Raw genomic sequence first — 24,261 nt, 5'->3', positions numbered from 1 at the left:
CAATTTACTCTTGAAATGATAGACGCACTGGCAAATGACAAGGTAGTACAAAATGTAAAACGTACTTGAGTTGTGCATATTAGATATTATTTCTAACTTCTGGAAACCAGACAGATACGATTCTGAGCTGTTGACAGAATTAAATGTCAAGTGCCTGCTGCTGAATTTCACTGTTGTACATGTTCTAGTACCTTGTTTTAAAGTCAGGAAACTCTCAACTTTTCCATTTCTGCAGCGTCTCCATTTGTCTTTTCCTTCTTCCATCCATCTTTCTCTTCAGTCTCTCAGTTCACGTCCACATCTCTGATGCTTCCATGTCTTTAGCGTGCTGTGACCTTTGACCTCCTCACTGTTGGTTTGATGATGAAGTGAAGCCTGTGTGTTGTTGTTGTTGTTGTGTTTGTATGGATGGATTTTCTGTCATTCCTCTGGTCTCTGTCTCCCCCTGCCTGTCTCTCTGCTGCTGTGCCTTTCTGTCTCTCTTTGCTGACACTCGGTCTGAATGACGGGATGATTGCTGTCTTCCTGTCATCGACTGGCTCTCTTGTGTTGGGGGAGGAACAGGAGGAAACGGCGGCTTTCTGTTCCTCCCACTCTTGAGCCGGTTTCACACCTGTGTCACAGTCTGAAAGGTTCAAAGGCAGAGATGCAGTCTGAGTTTTTTGGTCTAGTTTCTTTCCTGAAAGGTTCGAACCCCCTGCTGACGAACAGACTGGTGGCCTCCAGTAGAGGGATGTTTGCGGGTCTTTAGATCGGTGGTTCCTGAAGTGTGTGCCAAAGAATTGTTCACTCACATATTTTTTTGTCTGGGTCTTAAATAACATTTCACCTTGTTAAAAAACAAGGGGACATTTACATTAACTACATTTTATTTTATATTTTCAAGTATGTTAATCTGTAAGAAATAAGCAAGAAACATCAAAAATCTCCCTTAAAAAACTAATCACATGACATCTCAACATGCTCTTGAGTTTCCCGCTACACAGCTGTTGAAATGTCCTGTTAACAGCACACAGCGGACAGATTTGTACCTCTAAACTGAGGAGATCAGACTTAGATTTAAAAGTGAACTTAAAATAATAGTAATGATAATATTAATCAACTTTATTTATGCAGCATCCTTAAAACCAAGTCCTGAAGTGCTTTACAGTTTACAAATGACAGCATTTGAGGATTGCAATAAAATCTGACAATTACAACAGTGAAATACCCAAAAGTAATATGAAAAATAAAAAGCCATAAGCTTAAGAAGAGAAGACACATTGGAAATAAAATTATGCATTATTAAAAAAGATTTAGATTTTTTTTTTTTTTAAGATAACGCTTTGAGAAGTGATTTATAATATGACACTGATTCTACAAGCCTCCGATCTTCAGGCGGAGTTCCAGAGCCTTTTTGTTGATCGTATTTATCTCTCACAGAGGCACAAATGACTGTAATGTGATGCTGTTATTCCTCTCTCCAGGACCCACTGGATCCCGGTCGGTGTGTGATGGTGATCCGTTCTCTCGTTCCCGGCGGTTCAGCAGATCGTCTCGGCGCTTTACTCCCCGGTGACCAGCTGGTGTCGGTCAACCAGACCCAGTTGGACCTGCTTACCCTGGGCGAGGCCGTGGAGGTCCTGAAATCTGCCCCCCCTGGCACGGTCCGCCTGGGTATCCGTAAGCCTCTGGTGATGGTACGTTTGCACCTTCTGCTTTCTAATGAGTGGAGTTTTCTCCAGGTGCAGCTTCATGTGTTGATTAGAGTCTGATCTGTTTGTGCAGATGGAGGGACTGGAGAGGAGCAGACTGGTGTCGCTCAGCAACACACAACTGCCTGTACCAAAGGTAACACACACACACACACACACACACACACACACACACACACACACATATTTATGCTGTACATATTATGACTAAATTTATGACGATCCACATCCTTTAGCGTACTGTCAATCAACCAATTAATCGTTTTGTCTATGAAATGTCAGAAAATAGTGAGAAATGCCTGTTAAAGTTTCTCACAGCTTCAGGGTATCTATTTAAATAACTTCAAAAATCAAAGTAAAAAATCCAAATATATTTAGTTTACGATCATAAATGACAATGAAAAGCATCAAATCCTGATATTTGAGAGGCTCGAACCAGAAGAAATTTGACTCAATTTTGACCAATCAACATGAAAAATAAATAAATATTTTATTACATTAAGGGCTTTACACATCAGGGGTGTGACGAATACACGTCATTAAAATGCAAAGTAGTTGCCTGCTAATATTTATACCAAAAGCTATTCTTACCAGCAGTGATTCAAATTTGCAAAGGTTGCAAAACTGTCCAATAAAAGATTCAAATAGATTTGTGCCCGCTCATTCTTCAGACAAATATGATGGATTCATTATCACTAAAAATCACAAAATGCTTTTATTGTGACCAAAAGGAGTGGATCTGGTCTGTGCCGCCTTTTGTCAAGGTTGAAAGGAGTAATAAAGTTTGCAGTCTTGTTTCGCACCCCAGAGCCTCCATAATGTTGCACCATTAGTAACCCTGGTTTATGCCTTTATTCGCGGTGCGAAAGCTCAGACAAATTGACCTTGTTGTGGAAAGAAATGACATTGCTTATATGGTGAGTATTAGGCACGTTTTGTGTGAAAGTATTTATGACAATCAACGGTTTCAAAAAATAAATGTCAAAAACCTCGCTGATGTAAAAAGGCCTTTCGTGTGGAAGTTGTTCCAGCACCAGATTAATACTTGTGTTTTATGTTTTGTTCAACAACACCATTCAGGCGTTTGCAGGTCCAAATACTGACGGCCATGAAGTTCAGCTTGGTTTTTACAAAATAGTCTCAAATACTTACTGATTGTTTTTAGGGCTTTCAACTGCATGTCACAGTCTTCATCAGCAAATGTAACTTGCTGTGTTTTTAGAACAGAAGCCTTGTTACTTCTCTCTTTCTCTTTGAGATGTTAATCAAGTCACTCCAGACTAATTGGACCATTAGGATTTTTTCCTCTTTCACATTATTCTCTCCCTCCCTCTCTCCCTCTTCCTGCTTCTCGCTGTCTCTTCCCTCCATCTCTCTTCATCTTCCCAAGGTAAATCTCTCCTCTCTATCTCTTTATCTCTCCCCTCTTAACTCATTTCAGATCAGTTTGCTTTATTGGTCCGGATATCAGACGAACAGCGCTGCCGAGGCATTTGACTAAGAGAAATAAATAGATGTAAATAAATATGTGGTGCATGACGGGAATGGATGAGAAATGCATGCAGAGTTCAGACGGGATTTATCTCTGTGGAAACATCCAACAGGTTCAGTCTGAATTTATCTCTGCTGTTAAACAAGACAATACAAACACTGATCATTTGTTGGAAGACAGTTTATTTTACAGAAAGATGAAAAGACATGAGTAAAGAAAGAGAGCCAGTCAGCACAGAAAGTATAAACTGTGCTGTACTGTGTTGCGATACAATACAGAAATGTACCTCATTGTACAAGGAATGCCCTCAAATTTGATCTGCAAATAATTGTGGCCAAGATATGTTTAAGGGATTTTGCCCGTTACCGTCTTGGTTTTCTGGAACCAGAAGTGCAACCGAACACCAAAATAACCTTCATGAACTGACAACACACTGGGAAAGGATTAAAGTAAGACGAAAACCTGGAGAGCACCTAAACCAGACACACTGTGGTAGCAATCTGTCAATCACAAGGTAGCCACGCCCTAAAGCATTTTATTTTATTATTATTGTCTATTTTACTCTAAATGGAACCATAATTTACTAATTGAACATCCTTCTGTATTGAAGAAGACTTAGACTGAGACGATAACCTTAAGAGGTTAACTAAGTCGGATCATTTTCTCATAGACTTCTATACAATCTCACTTCTTTTTGCAACCAGAGGAGTCGCCCCCTGCTGGATATCAGAGAACATTCAGGTTTAAGTCACTTCTGCATTGCACTTTTCGGACCCGGAGGTTGCAGTTTGAATCACAGACGGGATTTTTTTGTACCATACTTTAATGTTACTTATCGGCCGATATACGAGTATAGTGTTTATGTCAGTACAGTTTTAAGTTTTCCTCTTTTCTTCCAGAAGCCTCCAGTGTCACTTTCACTCCATTTACAGAAGGAAATGTGTTTGTAAAGTTGTCTTGTGCATCTTTTTTTTCCAAGACTTTTACTAGTGTTGATGAACTTTACAGGCGTAGTGAAGTATGGAGAGAAAAAACAACCAAATTTGCAGAAGCTTTGAATAAACTTGGGGAGCGGTGTTGAGGAAAGTGTGCAGGTGGAAACTGGTGTTGCTTATATAGATCAATGCATTCTGGACCAATGAATTCACACGTAAAGAAATGTGCTTCTACATCACAAAATTCAGTTTGTAGCCAAAACTGTAACTGCATATCATAGCTGAACTGTCCATCACATCCGTTGTAGTTTTTGTGATATCCTGCTAACAGACTGAAACACGTTCTTTGTGTTGGTGATAAATCAGTGCATCATCTGCGGTTTTGGACTCGGAGTAGCTTTCTCTAAAGGAAGTCATGTTTTCCTTCTGTATTTCTCTCCCTTTACTTCTTCTCACCTCTGCAGTCTTTCCTCTTCCTCCTTCATTTCCCTCCTCTCTCTTTCACCTCCTTCCTCATCTCTCTTCTCTTTCATCTCCTCCTCTCTTTCACCTTCTTTCACCCTCTCTCCTCTCCTTAATCTCTCCTCTCCCTCCTCTCTGTCTCTGTGAAGCTGCTGACTCAGCTGGATGGCTGGATGGTATAAAGTGCTCTATCAGCTCAACCAGCAGCATCTCTCTCTTAAGTGAGTCGGGGGGTGGAGAGGGCTTGGGGGGTACTCTGAGGACACTTTGGTCCTCCAGCAGCAGTACACTCAGTACTGCAGTACTCTCAGGAAATACTACTGCAGTACTGTTGAGTTGAGGACAGAAAGGATCCTCCACAGTACTTCTGTTTTGTTTATCGAACTATTTGTTAAGATGAGATGAGGTTAAATAAAACCTCTTTAGCTTATTGTCTTTGCTTTGCTGTGAAAGTGAAATCATCAGTATGTGTTTATCAAATCAAGCAGGACTTGAGACTCTTCTCTAGATGGATATAAGAATCAATGTGTTGTTCAGACATAAAGATCTTATTCACTTGAAAACACCAAATAAAAAAAGCCCTAAATATATGAATACCATAGACTTCCTGGTCGTCCTCTGTATTGTCTTCAGCTAAAGTCCCTTCACCTGTGCACTCTACTGCACTCTACTGTGTTCTACTGCGTTACTCTGTCCTCCTGCAGTATCTGTTGCGGCCGCCCTCTGCGCTGCTGCTTTTATTTCCTGTTTTATATGCAGCTCATTTGGCTGAAGAGGGTTTTTCACAGCCCACAGGTCTCTGATGGGTTTCCATAAAGACAGCCGGGTCGACGCTGTCACTTCACTGCCGGATCGTTCTCGGTCACGCCAGCCCGCTGACCAGAGAGAGACCCCCGTTTCACATCCACAGCTCGTTAACTTTCAGAGGTCATATGTAGAAGACTGCTGTAGTTACAGGCTGCGCTCACATTATTCTGATCTTCTTTGTGCAGATAAAGAGCTGCAGCGAGTCACTGTTCAAACCCAGTCAAACGTGAATACAAGCGAGAAAACAAGCAGCTTTACAGGCAGCAAGCAGCAGAGAGCTGTCAGACAGCACAGTAACACCAACCATCAACTTTTACTCTGCTTGTTGTAAAAGAAATGTCTGCCGCTGACACCGTTACTGTGTTCACTTTGTCTATTTACTGTTCATTTAATTGATCATTTAGACAGTAATCTGATTTCAGCTAAACAGACGAGGACATACGGTTAACTCGGCTCGTTTCAACTGAAGAAACGGATTAATGTAGACATTTAAAGCCCGATCCATATCTCTGAAAGGTTCTTTAAGTTTGCGCATTCGTGACCAAGACTCTCATCAGTCATAGCTGTGTGTTGTGAGGATCAGAAGTTTAATAGAAAGACGAGGAAAACTGATTTAGAGTTACAGATTGTAATTCATGTAAAAAATCTTACAGGTCAAAGTTTCCTCTCGTCCATTAATTTAGTTCATGACGAAATACCTCTAAAACTAATTAGCAGTATTCTGTTACAATGACAAAATCAAACATTTCATTGAAATACTGGGACATGCTAAATGTTTCCAAATACTTTAACCTCAAATACTTGGTAATAGGCATGTTTATTTGAACATGTTGGCAGTAATGTTATGCAAGGGCCTCAAAGTGAGACCTGAACCCAGCTGGTCTTTAAGACCTGACCGGACTGAACCCGAGTGGTACTGACCCAAAAGTTAAATTTTTACTTTATTTCATCCATTACTGATCCATCTCCTGAGAAGTTTAGACCCACAAGGTCCATTAGAAGCATTTGGAACTACATATCTTTGGGTTTTGGACTGTTGGTCGAGCAAAACTGATAATCTGATGATGCCACATTATGCTGCTCGTTTTTCACTATTTTACTGACATGTTATGAACAAAACGAGCAATCAAGAAAGTATTTTATAAGAGATCCAGACCACCAGGTAGGGATCGAGTCTAAAACAGCAGATCACCGTTTTCATTGATTAACATCTTGAGGATTGGACAGTAGAGGCTTCTGCAGTAAATCAAGTCAAACATCTAGCAGCTCACTGCCTCACTGAGACTCTGCAGAGAGTCTGAAGAGACCAACTCGTCATCTCAACTGTCCTCATCGTCTAATGCCAGAGATATTAAATGACAACGTCTTTAAATCTTATGAATATGAGGCCAGGCAGTCACAGCCAATACACATCAGTCTGCAGAACACCCTGTTAGCGGTATGAGCTCTGCTGCTGCTGCCGTCTGCTCTTCACCTCCATTATATGGCCCTGATGGGCCGGCTTCCCAGGCCCAAATTAAAAGAAGAAGAACAGAGTCCTTGAAGATGAGGCTTCGTCGATGGAAATTAGCCTAAGTGTTGTCATTAATATTTCCCGGCGCGGACTAATGTCTGCATCGTAATGTTAAGAACAGGATATCCCCTCAGTATCTGCTGAGGAAGGCTCTTTAGGGAGTTGGAGAAAACCTTTATGTGTTCAGAGATGAAGGCTAATGTTCAAAGTAAGTCAAGTTTTAGATTTAGTGTCAGCTGCGGTTTTTCAGTTTAGTCTCTTCGCTGAGGAGACGGCTGGAAGCCTCTGGGTCCTACCGTCTGACTCGTTTACCAAGTCTTTTAATTTACCCGACGTCCAGGTCGTCTTAAATATATTGAAACCAACATCCACTGGGTTGATGGAGCTCTTTGGATGAGAGACAGTATGGATTTTGTTTTTATCTGTTTGGCTTTTTCCCAATTTAGTTCTCAAATCTCCTCTGGCTCCCGTCTCTAAGTGATGTTCTTCATGTTCTTTTTATTTTAATTTAAAGTAACAATCAGAAAAAGGCCACTTTTACGCACAAAGCCCATGTTTATCATTGGATAGTGAAGGTTGATTCACGTGGTGGGCCTGTATATTAAAAGTCACATTTCAAATGTATCAGATGTGCACATGTTATGTTGCACATTACAAATTGGTGAGAGTTGGCAGGTGTCAGGATTCACTGAGTGGACGACTGATTAAAGTGATTTAATGAGTGTTTTCCCTTCAGGTCACTTCTTGCTTATGCTCCGTTATCTTAATCATCATTATTTCGACCTTCGACCTTCTTATGGTTGTTCTTCTGTGGTGTCGTGTGTGTTTCAGGGTTTTGGTGACGGCTCCGTCCTGCCAGAAGACCTCCGTCGAGAAGAAGAAGAAGGGGAAGAAGAGGAGCCGGAGCTTATCCTGGACGGAGGTCTGCCTCGCTACGCCTCCTTCTCCCTGACCTCTGACCTCCTGCCTGTGGAGGAGGGCAGGGAGATGGCCGTGGACGAGGACGAGGTTGATGAAGATGAAGAGAAGGAGGAGGAAGTGGAGACGCAGGAGAAAGTGGAGGAGAGCATGGGCTCCCTACCCAGGAAGCCTCCTCCGTCGTGGGAGGAGTGGAAGCTTAACTCCTCCCTCCGGGCCAGAGGAACAGAGGAGGTGAGTGTGGAGGGAAAATACACAGTAAATATTTATCACCTGCAGAGAGAGCCAGGTCGTATATTAGACGCAACTTTATTACCAATTTAGTTGTTTTATATTTGAAGCTGAACTGAAGCTTGAACGTTTCAAATTAAAAGCCAACTGGGAAATAGAGGGTTACACCCTTTGAGTTCCAGGTTCAGTTTTAAAGGTATAATTTGTAACTTTTCAGCATTAAAATGTCTTAAAACTACTCGACCTTCCGTTGAGTTGTGTACTAACATTATCCCAAACGTCGCCAACAACTTTCAAACCTAGCAAGCGTTGTGGTTGTATTCCAGAAGCTGTCATAAAGACCTTTTATCCAGTTTTAAGCCACATTTTTTGGGATTTTGGTCGTTTGAACTAAATATTGTTACCAGATAAGATCTAGACGTCCAATGACTAGAATCCTTAAGTCATCAGAGAATTAAGCTGAGAAAACATTAGCATGCTGTGTCTGCCGAGCCGCGTTGGGAAACACTGATTCTGTTAACGTGCAACTGCTTCATTCAGTGTTTTTACTGGTTCTTCTTACTGGGTCTGTTTGTTTTGGAGAGGAAGAGACTTGTGGAGAATTCAGCTCCAGGCTAAAACAATACAACTACAAACGTTGAAGGAATCCTAACCGGGAGAGGCTGACGGCAAAGACAACAATGGTGGTGGAGACAAGAACTCCTATGATCCCGCACTACTTCACCCTTCAACTCCGTCTTTTGTTATTGTTTTGATTGAGAGACCCCCTAGCAGCAGAATATTACACATTTTGCATTTAAAGTTATGAATCATTTACATAATCAAGTGTCATTGAGATCAAGATTTCTTGTTTTAAGAGAAACCTGTGTAGAAGAAAAGCAGGTGGCATCAGGTGAGCTATAGACGGGGGGTGTAGAAAAAGGAGTCACGGCAAAACAAAGATGTGTGAATGGAATCGAACGCGTCTGAACCACCTCCATATCTTTCCTTTTGAAGAAGTGAAAACATTTCACACTTGCAAGTGTTTTCTTTAAGATGGATCTAATTTGTATGTCAGTTGTGTGTTGTAAATTGTATTTGTTTTGTCTTTAATATGTACATATGATTCTTGTACACAGGCGTCTCACTAAGATTCACTCTCTTTCCCAGGGACACAAACTTTCCTGGTTTGCTTTTAATTGGAAACATTTGCAGGAAATGTTCAGCTTCACATGATATCGATATTGATCCTTCGTGTGCAGCTTTAATACCAACATCATTTAATTTAATGTGACATGTTTAATGAGTTTTTGTTTGACTCTTTTCTCCTCTCAGACTTGGAGAGAGAAGCAGGAGGAGATCAGCGAGAGAGAAGAGGAGGAAGACCTGCAGAGATCAGACCATGAAAGCATCGTGTCTCTAGGAAACCTGATTCTGGGTGAGGAACAGAATCTGAATCTTTATTACCACAAATGTTTTTAGAATAGCTTTGTTGAGATCACGAGACAAAGGGTTATAGATTATTACATTACTTCCATAACCCTGAAACGCGTGTTGTAGTTCAATTGTGTGCGTTGAACTTTCAAAATAAAAGTGAGGAGGAGAGACATAAGGTAAAACAAATGTAGTGAATCCATGAAGCATGTGACATAAAGTGAGCTGAAAACTTCACATCTGTGTGGAGCAATGAGGAGATATATTATATTCACACAACACGAGTGGATGGAAACAAACATTCATGTTTTATTTTGATGATTTTCTGTAACTTCGGTTTAAATGTGCGCTACATTTGGATGGAAACATTGCTGCAGCGGGAGAGAGGGTATGTGTTTGACATCCTGCAGACATGGCTTTACTAACTTAGTGTGTGTGTGTGTGTGTGTGTGTGTGTGTGTGTGTCTGCAGGTATTCCAGACTTCAGAGACAGTGAAGCAGACTCTGAGCTCTCTCTGACAGACACCGACACAGAGTCAGTATCTACTGTTCCCTTCTCCTCTTTATTATCTCCTCTGTCGTCTTCTCTTACTCCTCCATCACCTCCGTCTCCTTCTCTGTTGTTGTTTCACAGTCCTGTGTCGCCCTCTTGTGGTTACATACGCTGTAATAAACTGGTTCATACTATTGTATATTAGTACGCAGTACCTACTGTAAGTGTGTCCAATTGTGTTGAACAAGCATCTCATTTGTTTACTTATGAATGTATAAATTAAACATCCCTGTAACATTTGAATTTGTAAAATTGAAAATGTTTCCACACTCTTTAAGTCTTAATTCTGACAGACATAATGTCTTGTTTGATTATCTTTCATTTGAAAGTTTTTCCATATTTGTTTGTCATGTTTTTATGACTTCACGGTTCTATCTGATAGCCATATGTTATACACAAATCTCTCAAATTCAGACAGATTTGACATCTTTGGAAACGTATTGGCTCTCCATTAGCTCTGTGAGTTGTTGATGAAAACATTTATTTGTTGTTTTCTTTCCGTGGAGGTCCGTCAGGAAGATTGACACTGGGAGAAGGAAGAGGCGGAGCCAGGGAGGAGCCTCTCTACCAATCAGAGGAGGCCAAGGGTAGGAGACCTGCTTCACTTGCAGCCAGTTAGAACAACCACTGCACAGAAACCTGTAGCTAACTGTGTGTGTGTGTGTGTGTGTGTGTGTTCACAGTGATCTACCTGAAAGAGAGGAGGGGGAGGGAGAGGAAACTCCTGCCTTCAGTCACTGGGGACTCCCCCGCAGGTAAAACACACAAGGCGACCAAATGACATCTATAGCTAATTTCGGGCCATTTCTAGAACATGTGACTCAAGTCCACACCTCTGCTAATGAAGAGTCTCTCTGCAGGGTGGAGGTGTGGCCTGAGGAGGGTCAGTCCTTGGGTCTGAGCATCGTGGGAGGTCATCTGGTGATCAAGCGTCTGAGGAACGGAGAGGAACTGAAGGGAATCTTCATCAAACAGGTTTTACAGAACAGCCCTGCTGCCAAGACACAGCGTCTGAAGACCGGAGACAAGATCCTGGAGGTAGGAGGGCTGGGTCTAATACCTGGGTTTACAGCTACAGTGCAGAACATGTGCGCTCTTCTGTTTTATGGCTGTGACGGCATTGTTTACGCACAATGTGCTTCTGTCTCCTTCAGAGAGGAAACATGATGCTTTAGATTTGTTTTCCTTTTGATTTTCCACAGGTGGGGGATAAAGTGTTTAGCTTTGTATTTCATCATTGACTGATGTTTGTGTGCAGGTGTCAGGTGTTGACCTACGAGTGGCCAGTCACGAGGACGCCGTCAATGCCATCAAATCAGCGCCGAGCCCCGTCGTCTTCATCGTCCAGAGCCTGTCAGCTACTCCACGGGTACACACACAGTAAAGTGTGGGAATGAAATCCTCACTGTACTCCTTTTTAACTAACTCATTTTAACCATGGTGACTCTTCAGCATATTATTGTCTGTAATAAAAATGGACAGAAAGACAAAAGAGATGAAGGGGAGGCAAAGATCTTTACATATTTTATATTTCAAACTTTAAAAGACCGTTATTGGGATGTTCACCATTGTTAACCTTCCATAACATGAATGGATGAACATCAATAATATCAAACCTGTTCAGATGAAAGTAGTGAGAAATCAAATTGAGCGTAAAGACTTTAGCATTTTGCAGCCCTGATTCATTTCACAGCATTTAACCTATACTTTTTTACACTATTATCTTGAAACAAAAGGGAATGTTTGCAACATATGGGAGGTTGAGTTTCTGCATTATAAAATGCTAATAAGCTATTTTGAGCTCCATGATATTCCAGGAGATATTACGCTAATAGTATCCTGTGATATTGTGAAAACATCATATATATCATCTCATTATCAGGTTATAACCCCATCAATACAACAATATTACCATATTTTAATCTAAATATTACACTTTAACCATCACCAGCTACCATTACCATCTTTAAATGTGTTCCTCGTTGTAACCCATATTTACCCTGTTAGGTACATTTCTCTAATCTAATATTACCCAGATACAACCATTGTTAATTTCTTGGTATTATGTAATTATTACCTCTTTATTATCAAGCTATAACCCTATTATAACACTGTTACTTGTCATAGTTGGCTGTACACCCATGGGTACACTGCATAGTTTTACTGATGACATTTGTGTGTGTAGAGAGAATATCAGTACCGACTTGTAGCACATATGATGCTTTTCTGATGGGTTTTGTTTTTGTCTTAATATTGGTTCCCAAAGAGGCCTTTGTGTTGGTGTTGGTGTCTATCAGAATAGAAACAAACATTTTCACACGAAAGTCAAATTCCACACTGAGCTGATGAAATGCAGCAGAAACAAAAAACTCAGTAATCCAGATCAATCGTCAATGACGAGAGGACAGGAACACAACAGGTCACTGTGGCTGTAATTAACATTGTAAAAATCACTGACCAGAGCAGGTGATGTTAAAATCACCCCACCTCCCTCACAGACATAACTCCGGTCTGAATGGGAACACACACACTAAACATTATTTAAATGTGGTACACACTCAAGTCTTACTGTGTGTGTGTGTGTGTGTGTGTGTGTGTGTGTGTGTGTGTGTGTGTGTGTGTGTGTGTGTGTGTGTGTGTGTGTTTCAGCCTGTGTCTCTCACAGCTCCCAGCTACAAAAAAACGAAAGCAACAAGGACTGAGTCTCCGGTAAGGAAAGGAACTACCTCACTATTGGTGTCAGTGGGATTTAATTGCAAAGGTTGGAAGAACACACCAACTCCATGAGCTCTGTGGAAATTAACACATTAATACAAAACAAACAAAACAGAAATGCTAGTTGTTGAGGTGTAGTCTTTCTAATGATGTTAAACAGTGTCCTGAGTCCAGCAGAGGGCAGCACAGCCTCAGCCCACTGCTGAAGGATACTTATCTCACCAAACACTGAAGATAATAGCTTTGTTTGTTTGTTTCCACCTCTGCAGACACCAGGTGCAGCCCCGCCCCCTCTGAGACAACCCCCGCCCTACAGACACCCCGACCAATCAGATCAGGAGCTGGACTCTGACCTGGAGCAGGCCAAAGGTCAGTAACACACACACACACACACACACACACACACACACACACATAATTGCATCACAGAGGCTCCATTTGCAACATCAACAAAGACAAACACTTTCAAGAAACAAGGATAAATAAATGCAACATACGAGTACAATCCCCGCAGACAATATATTCAAGACCCTTCAATGTACATTTGATCTGCGATTCGGCTTCATATTTAATGTTAGGATTGACATCCTGGAACCCTGTATTTCTGATTTGATGGTAACAATTTATATGTGTTGTTCAGAACGTGGTTGCTTTTAGAGAAAGAGTTGTTGGCCAGCCTATATATGTTATTATGGTAAATGCATAGTTTCTCGAGGGTTTGATCTACAAGCATCACGAGCAGGTCTGTTGCTCTGCAGCAGCTTCACACCCTGAGTCTGTTGTTCAGGCTGCGTTCACAAAAACATGTCTATCAGTGCTGTGGTTCAGATAAAGATATCTCAACTTCAGGTCAGATTTATATTACATTCCAAGAGATCCCAAGTAACATTTAATGTTTATTTTCTTAAACAATCTTGAACACTGCAATTTCAATTCCATTAATGATCACTACAGCCTCTAGGGGGCGCCTGCAGCTCTTACAGTCACATCCACTCTCATATTACAACTGCGGTGTTATGTTGATGAATGATCCACACACACACACACACACACTCCCTATAACCACTTATAGTCTGATTTATCTGTACCTGTCATGATGACGTCAGCGCTTCATAAATTATCTTAGTAATGTAATTGTTTTTACTCCCAAAAGCTATTTGACTTTATGTTGATCCAGTATTTATATTTTCTTTCGTGCTATATCTACACACTTTAAGTACATTTAAATAAATACAATTTATGGGTAAATCCCAAATGGTAAAGGCCGTCTTAAGAGATGTTTATTTTTTAAATAATTAGCAATTAACAATAATAATTAACAATATAATACAACGCAATAAACATTGATTGTCCACAAGGGTGGAAATGTGTCTTGTGGTGTAGGTTGTCTGAAACTTGTGGCTTCCATGAGTGGAAAACCCACTCTACTACTACTGTCAGTTACAACTAGAAAATTCGATCTGTTGCCTTTTCGCCAGCTCAAGAGCGCTGCGATGTCATCACTGAAGTGTTGGTGTGGTGCGAGGGATCGGCTGTGCAATACCTTTTACTTTGGGAGATCTGCCTGTCTGTGCACATAGATGAACACAGATAGGAAAAAGAAGTTCAAAGTCGGTTGGTTCGGTTTATTTGGTCATTTTGGGATCTTTTGGCCCTGTGTTTTGTCAGTTAGGATTATGTCCCATTTTCCCAATCTGCTTGCTAAAGCTTTTCAGTGTGCCAAGTATTGCTTCGAGGCTGTCTAGACGAAATGGAGGGCCAAGTAGAATCGGTCACGTGAAGGTTTGTTCTTGTGGGTTGTATTGTAGCTCTGGAGGCTTAAAAGATAGGAGGAGGCTTGGTGTTTTTGATTTTTACATGATATGGAAATCCCTTTTTCATCTAAGTCTGTCTGTCTTTGTCCCTTTTATTATAAGTCCACTGCATGAAGTAGGGCTTTCCAGTGTTTCCCCTTCCATTACGCCCCCCCCCCCCCCCCAACGGAACCACGAGCTATTTATCTCATTTATGTGCACGTTTCAGTGTGTACTGTCTACTTTGCACATTCACATTCTCTCCTCCGCTCTCCTTTATGAAGGGCGGGACTCCGCTCCCGACACACACACACACACACACACACACACACACACACACACACACACACACACGTGCGCACACACCTACAGTCAGACAGAGCGGAGGAAAGGAAAGGAGGGAACTAAAAGAATCTGCGCCACGCACCGTCCCTCCCAAGTTTTCTCTTTACTTTGTGTAAGGGGTCTGCTAACTGTGAAAAGCCTCTCACATGGTTAGCAATCTACTTTACTTTTACAAAAAAGCTTGTGGCTTTGATTGCTTCTCTGTACTCTGGGCTGTCTTCCTGTTAAGGTTATTCCAAATCCTAAGAATTTTAGCTCATGAACAGCCAGTTTGAGTTTTTTGAGGCCTATTTAGGATCCTGCCTGGGTGTGTTGCTTCATAACTTACTCATATCTTACTTAAGTCAAAGTGTGTGAAATAGACGTCTTTGATGTAAATTTGGACTGGGAAGTCTTTCAGCACCTTTTCCACACGAGTGTGTGGGTAGAGTGGAAACATCTGTTAGAACATTGTGCTCAGTTACTTAAGATGTATCTCGTGTGTGTGTGTGTGTGTGTGTGTGTGTGTGTTGGCTGTGTGTGTGTTGGCTGTGTGAGCTGACTTGTACAACTTCTGAAAGTTGACCATCTGCCATGTTGGAAGAAAGAAAGAGGGAAAGGTCTTCTTGTGTTTGTTAGTAAACACACACAAGCTGTTTTTGTGTGTGTGTGTGTGTGTGTGTGTGTGTGTGTGTGTGTGTGTGTGTGTGTGTGTGTGTGTGTGTGTGTGTGTGTGTGTGTTCAGTGGTCTCCTGCCAAATAGCAGTCACTGACTCTGCAATTACTGTCAGCTTTCAGCTCTGGCCAAGATCTCTCTTGCTGCATTTAAATCAGGCTTCTCGTTGGCTATATCTACTGGTTTATTATTATAGAAATGAACGTTTAATTAAAATCACTCTTCTACACAAGTATGTGGAAAATAAAACTCCTATATACAAGTCAAGTGTTCTGTAAGTTGCAAACTATACAAAGTGCAGAAATACATACTGACCTGATGTACATGGACTGGGTGATTATTTACAATATTTACATGTAGTGACATAAATACATACATACATACATATCGGCATGACAGTGACAGATGATACGTACTTATTAACAAACTGGTGCATTAAATACTGTAAAATTGTAATCTATAATAGAAGCTGTGGATGTTTCACTGTTACAGGGTTATTAGCAGTATATGACTGATTTAAGTGTTCATCAGAGTGACAGCAGGGAAGAAACAGTTTGTGTCTGGTTGTTTTGGCGGACAGTGTTCTGTACCAGAGGAGAGAAGTTCAAACAGGTTGTGTCCAGGTTGTGAACGGTCTGCAGTGATGTTTCCTGCCTGTCTCCTGACTATGAAGGAGTATAAATCCTGGATAGAGGGAGCCTGAACCGCTGCCTCCGGTCTGTCAGGGAAGTTTGTGATCCACTGACAGGTGGAGGCTGGGACAGTGAGGATGTCTGGGGTGATGGTGTTGAACCTCGAGCTGAAGTCCACAAACATGAGCCCATGTTGATTGCATCAACCACTCACCTGTTTGGCCGGGAGGCAAACTGCAGTTTCTAAAAGGATTTCATGACCACAGACGTCAGGGTGCTGGACCTGTAGTCATTTTATCACTCATTAAATCCTGTGATGGGGGGTTTCTTTGGGGTGATAGTGGAGCTTTTGAAGCAGGAGGAGACTTCACACAGCTCAAGTGATCTGTTGTAGATCTGTGTGAAGATGGGGACCAGCTGATCAGCACAGACATTCAGGCAGGAGGGTGACACGCCGTCTCGGCCGGGTGCTTTCCTTATCTTCTGTCAGTGAAAGAGGAGACACTCATCCTCCCACAGATCCTGAGTGCAGGTGGCAGTCAGTGTTGTATGAATACAATGTTATATAAACAGATGTAGTAAGTTTATATGTGTATTTGAAAGCCACAGAGAGGAAGTCAGACAGTATTGAGAGATGGACATGTTATTTGAGTGTAAACATTATTGAGCGTGTTGCTCTGAGGCACTCCAGCAGCAGTCAGTGTCGTTATTTAATAGGTCGGTCCTCGTGCTATCTGGGTTAACGTTAGTCGTCAACACGGCTCAGCTGTTGCTGTTTACTGGTTTTACACCTAAAACAACTTTTAAGTGGGTCACTACATGTCTCAACAGGCTTACACACACACACACACACACACACACACACACACACACACACACACACACACACACACACACACACTGAAATACGTTAAGATACACAGATGTATTTGGCTACACACTGAGACACTCAGTGTATCTCGTAGTATCTCGTAGTATCTCGTAGTATCTCAGGTATCTCAGAGTATCTCAGAGTATCTCAGAGTATCTCAGAGTATCTCAGTGTATCTCAGTGTATCTCAGTGTATCTCAGTATATCTCAGTATATCTCAGAGTATCTCAGTATATCTCAGTATATCTCAGAGTATCTCAGTATATCTCAGTATATCTCAGTGTATCTCAGTGTATCTCAGTATATCTCAGTATATCTCAGAGTATCTCAGTATATCTCAGTATATCTCAGAGTATCTCAGTATATCTCAGTATATCTCAGAGTATCTCAGTGTATCTCAGAGTATCTCAGTATATCTCAGAGTATCTCAGTATATCTCAGTATATCTCAGAGTATCTCAGTATATCTCAGTATATCTCAGTGTATCTCAGTGTATCTCAGTATATCTCAGTATATCTCAGTATATCTCAGTATATCTCAGAGTATCTCAGTATATCTCAGTATATCTCAGTGTATCTCAGTATATCTCAGTGTATCTCAGTATATCTCAGTATATCTCAGTATATCTCAGAGTATCTCAGTATATCTCAGTATATCTCAGAGTATCTCAGTATATCTCAGTATATCTCAGTGTATCTCAGTGTATCTCAGTATATCTCAGTATATCTCAGAGTATCTCAGTATATCTCAGTATATCTCAGAGTATCTCAGTATATCTCAGTATATCTCAGAGTATCTCAGTGTATCTCAGAGTATCTCAGTATATCTCAGTATATCTCAGAGTATCTCAGTGTATCTCAGTGTATCTCAGTATATCTCAGAGTATCTCAGTGTATCTCAGAGTATCTCAGTGTATCTCAGTGTATCTCAGAGTATCTCAGTATATCTCAGTATATCTCAGAGTATCTCAGTGTATCTCAGAGTATCTCAGTATATCTCAGTATATCTCAGAGTATCTCAGTGTATCTCAGAGTATCTCAGTGTATCTCAGTGTATCTCAGTGTATCTCAGAGTATCTCAGTGTATCTCAGTGTATCTCAGAGTATCTCAGTGTATCTCAGAGTATCTCAGTATATCTCAGTATATCTCAGAGTATCTCAGAGTATCTCAGAGTATCTCAGTATATCTCAGAGTATCTCAGAGTATCTCAGAGTATCTCAGAGTATCTCAGAGTATCTCAGAGTATCTCAGTGTATCTCAGTGTATCTCATAGTACCTCAAGAGTATCTCGTAGTATCTCGTAGTATCTCGTAGTATCTCAGTGTATCTCAGTGTATCTCGTAGTATCTCGTAGTATCTCGTAATACCTCATAGTATCTCATAGTATCTCAGTGTATCTCAGTGTACCTCAGTGTCTCTCTGTGTACCTCAGTGTCTCTCTGTGTATCTCAGTGTCTCTCTGTGTATCTCTGTGTATCTCAGTGTATCTCTGTGTATCTCAGTGTATCTCATAGTATCTCAGTGTATCTCAGTGTACCTCAGTGTCTCTCTGTGTACCTCAGTGTCTCTCTGTGTATCTCAGTGTATCTCAGTGTATCTCATAGTATCTCAGTGTATCTCAGAGTATCTTAAACTATCAGTGTATCTCAGTGTTGTAGAATGTATCAGTACATCTTAGTGTTTATAAATGCACCCCTTCCTCTCAATGTATGTCTGAGTATCTCAGTTTATGTCAAAGTATCTTGGTGTATCTAAAGGTTTTTCAGTTTACCCTAATTTGCCTCAGTGTATCTCAGGTTTCCTTTAAGTATCTAAGAGTGTCTCACTTTATCACTACAGTACTATTTCAGTGATTCTGAGTATCTTAGTGTATTCTCCGTTGTTGCTAAATGTCTCTCACAGTATATGTATATCTCAGTATCTTATGCATCTCATTGTATCAACAAGTATCTACAGGTCAAGTATCTAAATGACCTGTAATAATCTTAGTCTATTTCAAGGTATCTCAGAGTATCTATGTTTCTGTAAAACTCTCACCGTTTATCTTGCTGTATGTTTTTGATGTTGTACTTTAAGGTTACGGACAGGCTAATGGTGCATCAGTGTGTTAATGTGTGTGTTTTTGTCTTTGCAGGGCTTGTTTGAACCAGCAGTCCCTCCGTCCCGTCCTTGTTACAGCACAGAGTGGAGGAACGTCTTTATTTACTTTATTCCTCTCGGCTCTATTCGGTCTTTCCCTCTCTGGTTTCTTTTTGGGGTTTTCTTGCTGCCTCTGCCTCCCTCTGGTGCGTTTGGTCTTGGTTTGGTGTGTCTGAAGCGGGCGGACGGGGCTGTGAGGGTTGTGTTTTTCCTTACTACTGGTTGGAGGGTTTAGCTGTTTGTGTAAGGAGCTTATTTGCTACTGGTTTTAATGGGGTTTGGTGAATGTTGGCAGGGACCTGAAGCCATTTGGTAAGAGATGTTCCTCTGACTGGAATTACTTTCAAATCTGATATACTTATATTCTGAGGTGGAAATAATGTTTTATTCTTGACTTCTGTAGCAATTTATTTTTATTTTCATGTTCTTTTCTTAAAAGGATTAGAAGAATTGTGGATATTTTACATAACAGCTATAAACTGGAGTAGCACAAATATACTGTAGCAAGTACAACCCAACTACAGCTTTATAATCATCCAATTTATACTGAGTTTGTATGAGATGGGGATCTCTTGTGATTTAGGACTTTATTCTTCATGTCTGGTTCAAGCAGCTAAAAGAAAACTCTGTATTGTGTTAATTTTTACTGACAAAATCCAAATTTAAAAAAAGCATAACAGAGCAGACGAGCTGAATTTGATGCAGCTTTTACAGTAATTAAAGTTAGAAGATAAAGAATTGAAAATAAAGAATTACAACCCCAGTTTATTGGGATATTGATTCACACAGGATTGAAGTTTTATAACGTCAGTAATTTGTTGTGGAAACTTTAATGGAGAGATTACAAATGTGTAAGAATCATGAAAAAGTTGAAGAGTTGATTTCTCACAAGGTCTTTAATGAAAGCAATGAGGCCATTTAAATGAAAATAATAAATGTTGTGATTTCTTTGTTATTTCGTAACAGCTGCAGTTAAAGTTCATTTAAATTTGTATCCGTTTGTAATATTCGACAATTAATTGTAACAGCAGATGTGACAAAAGTGCAGATACAAATATTATAACTTGTTTTTACTGAATAAAACTTCCTGTTAAAACAAACATAAACTAAAGTCTCAGGCAGATTCATTATACATTAACAAGATAAACCAGTAATAATGATTGGGACTGAGTCTTAGCTGACCTAATCATTATTACCTCAGGCTCCTTGAGGCTCTCCCCTTTAGCCCGACTGGGTACATCTACAGCTCAGTCCCCAGGAACAGTAAACGGTGGCAGTAAAACTTTAAGACGGATTCTAAAACAGTCAGGCTGACTGCAGGAGACTGAAATAGGGTAATGGATCCCTCGTCGTGTCTTTGTCTTTATTAAAACCCTAAAAATGACTGAGGTTTCGACAAACTGCTGCTTGTGTCCTGCTTTTTAATTTAATTTGTTTAGAGTTTAACACAAATAATTTGGTGGTGGAAACTAAACGTGAATTTTTCTAGTGAGAGATGAATAAATAATGAAGTTACAACCAAGATTTCTTTATTAATCGATTTGTCAAATGAGAGATTTCAAACAGAGATTTCAAACAGAGTAAAACTATCTCAACTGAAATTAACAGAGTTCCCACAGAAACAAGTGCGGCCGAGTCTGACCAGGAACAATAGAAAAACATATTACTTATACACACACAATGAATGTGGGGGTGCTCGGCACACTTAGTTCTATGGATATTCTTTCCATGGCACTATCTCAACGGGAGGAAGGGAGGTTAACTGAAACCTTCTTCACAGTTAAAATTTCAAAATAGATGCAAGTTTATTCACAGGGAAATATAACAAATAATAACAAAAGAGTAAAGTTATCATGGAAATGTACTGCTCGGCCTCACAGTGGAAATTCACTACAGCAGGGGTTCTCAACGAGGGCGGCGTGTGTGTGTGTGTGTGTCGGGAGCGGAGCAGCAACGCAGTAGACACTGAAACGTGCACATAAATTAGATAAATAACATAAGCGTTTACTTTATTTAATAACAGAGCACCTGTTCAATGTGAAAAGTGAGTTGTGATTTGGCGCTATATATATATATATATATATATATATATATATATATATAAAAAGAAAAAGAATCCTTTGTTGGCTGCTCGTTTATTGTTGGAACACTTAAGAGTGCAAATTGTTTTGCATTTCTGAGACTGCTGTGTTTAACACCAATTACAGTTTGAATGTCTGACCCGTTTCTGATTGGCTGCAGTCTATAACACCGATTTAAAGTTTGAATCTCAAACTTCTTATCGTTGCATTTGTTTAACACTCCTAAATAAAATGTCTATTTACATTTCTTTGTTTGCTCCCTGGGTACATGGTGTATTAGGGCAATTGAAGGTAAAAACAACTACAACAAAAGAACATTATTTGAATAATATTTATTATTATTTAGAAATGTTATTATGTAAAGGCCCTGTCACACATACCCGTATGGGGGAAACGTATACGAAAAATAGCTCACAATTAGTCAAGAGTCCAAATACGTCCAACTTTTCATCGGATCGGAAAAGTGAACATATACAGATACGCATGTCTAACCTATTGATAGAGTATCACTTACTTATACAAAATGTATCAGACGAATGCCCAACGAATGCATAACTTATACAAAAATATATATGTATATATGCTGATGTTTTGAGCATGTTCAAAATTATATAGTATATAGGGTCCCTGTGAGTAGCTCATCCTCACTTCTTCACAGCACGTCTTGATGAATACATCAACCCAGCATCAGAGAGCATGGAGGATGCTGAGAGGCTGCGACAAGAGTACATTCTAGCCGTTCTCCAGCATCAGCATGACGTGAACCAAATGGCACTTTTCCAGCTCCGTTGGCCAGACGCTCTGATACGTTTTGTATAAGTAAGTGATACCCTATCAATATGTTGGACATGCGTATAATAATTTGTTATGTATACATTACATGACAGTTCATTTAGCTGACGCTTTTGTCCAAAGCGACGTACAAAAAGTGCAAACAATCATGGATATACAACTCCGAACAGCAAGAATCTTGTAAGTATGTAATAGCTTCAAATAGGTACAATCGTATACGTGAACACTGTCTTCAAATAAGCCAGTTTGAAGCGCAACAACATAAGTGCAACATACAGAAACAATAGAATACAAATTCAACTATTAGCTATAAATAAGCCAAACCAATATCAGTGCAACATACAAAGAACAGTTATTTAGTTTTCTTCATTTGCCTAGGTGCAGTCGAAACAGGTGAGTTTTTAGTCTGCGACGGAAGGTGTGAAGACTGTCTGCTGTCCTGACATCAATGGGGAGGTCGTTCCACCATTTTGGAGCCAGATGTTTGAGGGAAATCTGGGTCCCACTAGTAGTGAGGGAGTGGCGAGCCGATTGGTCGACGTAGAGCGAAGTGAACGCTGTAGGAAGGGGCTGATCCATTCAAAGCACGGTAGTCCAGCACCAGAGTCAGCACCAGAGTCTTGAAGCAGATTCGGGCCACCACTGGTAGCCAGTGAAGGGAGCGGAGAAGCGGTGTAGTGTGGGAGAACTTGGGTAGATTGAAGACCAGTCGGGCTGCTGCATTCTGGATGAGCTGTAGAGGTCGAATGGCACATGCAGGCAGTCCAGCGAGGAGGGAGTTGCAGTAGTCAAGGCTTGAGATGACAAGAGCCTGGACAAGAACCTGCGTCGCCTTCTGAGTCAGTAGGGGACCATCCTCCTGATGTTGTACAGAGTGTGTCTGCAGGAGCGTGTTGTTGCAGTGATGTTGGGACCGAGTCGGGGAAACAACAGAGGTGCCAATGTTAATGGTAAGGTCTTGGATGGGAGAGCCCTTACCTGGAAGGAAAAGGAGCTCAGTATTGTCAAGGTTGAGTTTCAAGTGATGTGCGGCCATCCACCGAGAGATATCAGCCAGACTAGCCGAGATCCGTGCCTCCACCTGGGTTTCAGATCTGGGAAAAGACAGAATCAGTTGAGTGTCATCTGCGTAGCTGTGGTAGGAGAAAACCATGAGAGTGAATGACAGAGACAATTGAGTTGTGGTGGTGGTGAGTTGACAGGGGTCCGACAGAGCCCCTCTCCAAGGCACCCTGTAGGTGTGATCCTTTAGGTAGGATGCGAGCAGGAAGAGAGCAGAGCCTGAGACTCCCAGTTCTTGGAGGGTGTGGAGGAGGATCTGGTAGTTCACTGTGTCAAACGCAGCAGAAAGGTCCAGAAGGAGGACAACAGAGGAGAGGGAGACTGCTCTAGCAGCGTGGGGTTCCTCAGTGTCAGCGAGGAGGGCAGTCTCAGTTGTGTTGCCCGCCTTGAAACCAGATTGGTGCGGATCAAGAAGGTTGTTTTGGTGAAGGTAAGACGAGAGTTGATTAAAGACTGCACGCTCAAGTGTTTTGGAAAGAAAAGAAAGAAGAGAGACAGGTCTGTAGTTGTTGACTTCAGAAGGATCGAGTGAGGGTTTCTTTAAGAGAGGGCTCACTCTTGCCTCCTTAAGATTTTTAGGAAAGCAAGAAAATGAAGGAGGTCAGGAGCAATAGACGGGAGAAGGTGAGAGGGGATAGGGTCCAGAGGGCAGGTGGTAGGACGGGCAGAGGTAATGCGGGATAGAACTTAATTCGAAGAGAGACTGGAGAAAGAAGTAAGAGTGGGGGGAAGTGATGTGGATGGTGAACAAATGATGTTAGTCGGCAAGTCTGAAAATAAAGAGCGTATGTCATCTATCTTTTTTACAATGTAGTTGACAAAGTGGGACGGTAGGAGGGAAGAAGGAGGTGGGGGACTGGGAGGGTGGAGAAGATAGAGAAAAGTTTATGTCAGCTACAACACCGCTGTGGAAAAGTTGGACGTATTTGGACTTCTTTTCATATACGCCGGCATATGTTTCTGCCATACGGAACTGTGTGACAGGGCCTTAACTTCAATCTCAGAGAATTTGAGTTATTATAATAACATAATATAGCAGCCTAATAATAAGAAAAATAATATAAGAATTTAAATACAAAATTCATATAATCAATATGTAATTTAAATAATAAATACTAAGAATAATAATCAGAATAATACAAACAGAATAACAATCAA

At 40.9% G+C, this 24,261-nt stretch overlaps 1 protein-coding gene across 6 annotated transcripts in view; it reads left to right on the top strand.

Moving 5' to 3' along the window:
* Positions 1-24,261, top strand: part of patj (PATJ crumbs cell polarity complex component) — a 129,456-nt gene that overhangs the window by 46,787 nt on the left and 58,408 nt on the right. For 5 of the 6 annotated variants that reach the window (XR_003832118.1, XM_029429259.1, XM_029429258.1 and 2 more), the window contains exons 19-29: positions 1,467-1,679; positions 1,768-1,830; positions 7,735-8,055; positions 9,367-9,469; positions 9,937-10,000; positions 10,525-10,605; positions 10,702-10,773; positions 10,879-11,056; positions 11,277-11,387; positions 12,668-12,727; positions 13,003-13,102. Coding sequence is in view for 5 of the 6 variants with exons in the window: in XM_029429259.1 (XP_029285119.1) it covers positions 1,467-1,679; positions 1,768-1,830; positions 7,735-8,055; positions 9,367-9,469; positions 9,937-10,000; positions 10,525-10,605; positions 10,702-10,773; positions 10,879-11,056; positions 11,277-11,387; positions 12,668-12,727; positions 13,003-13,102 (1,366 nt within the window). In the remaining variant the exon portion in view is untranslated. The remainder of the gene's footprint in view (positions 1-1,466; positions 1,680-1,767; positions 1,831-7,734; positions 8,056-9,366; positions 9,470-9,936; positions 10,001-10,524; positions 10,606-10,701; positions 10,774-10,878; positions 11,057-11,276; positions 11,388-12,667; positions 12,728-13,002; positions 13,103-24,261) is intronic. The other variant, XM_029429256.1, reaches the window with a different exon arrangement.

This window comes from Cottoperca gobio, chromosome 4 (assembly GCF_900634415.1).
Source record: "Cottoperca gobio chromosome 4, fCotGob3.1, whole genome shotgun sequence".
In the NCBI taxonomy this organism is placed as follows: domain Eukaryota; kingdom Metazoa; phylum Chordata; class Actinopteri; order Perciformes; family Bovichtidae; genus Cottoperca; species Cottoperca gobio.
Note: the sequence above shows the minus strand (reverse complement) of the source record. Positions and strands in the feature narration are given on the sequence as shown.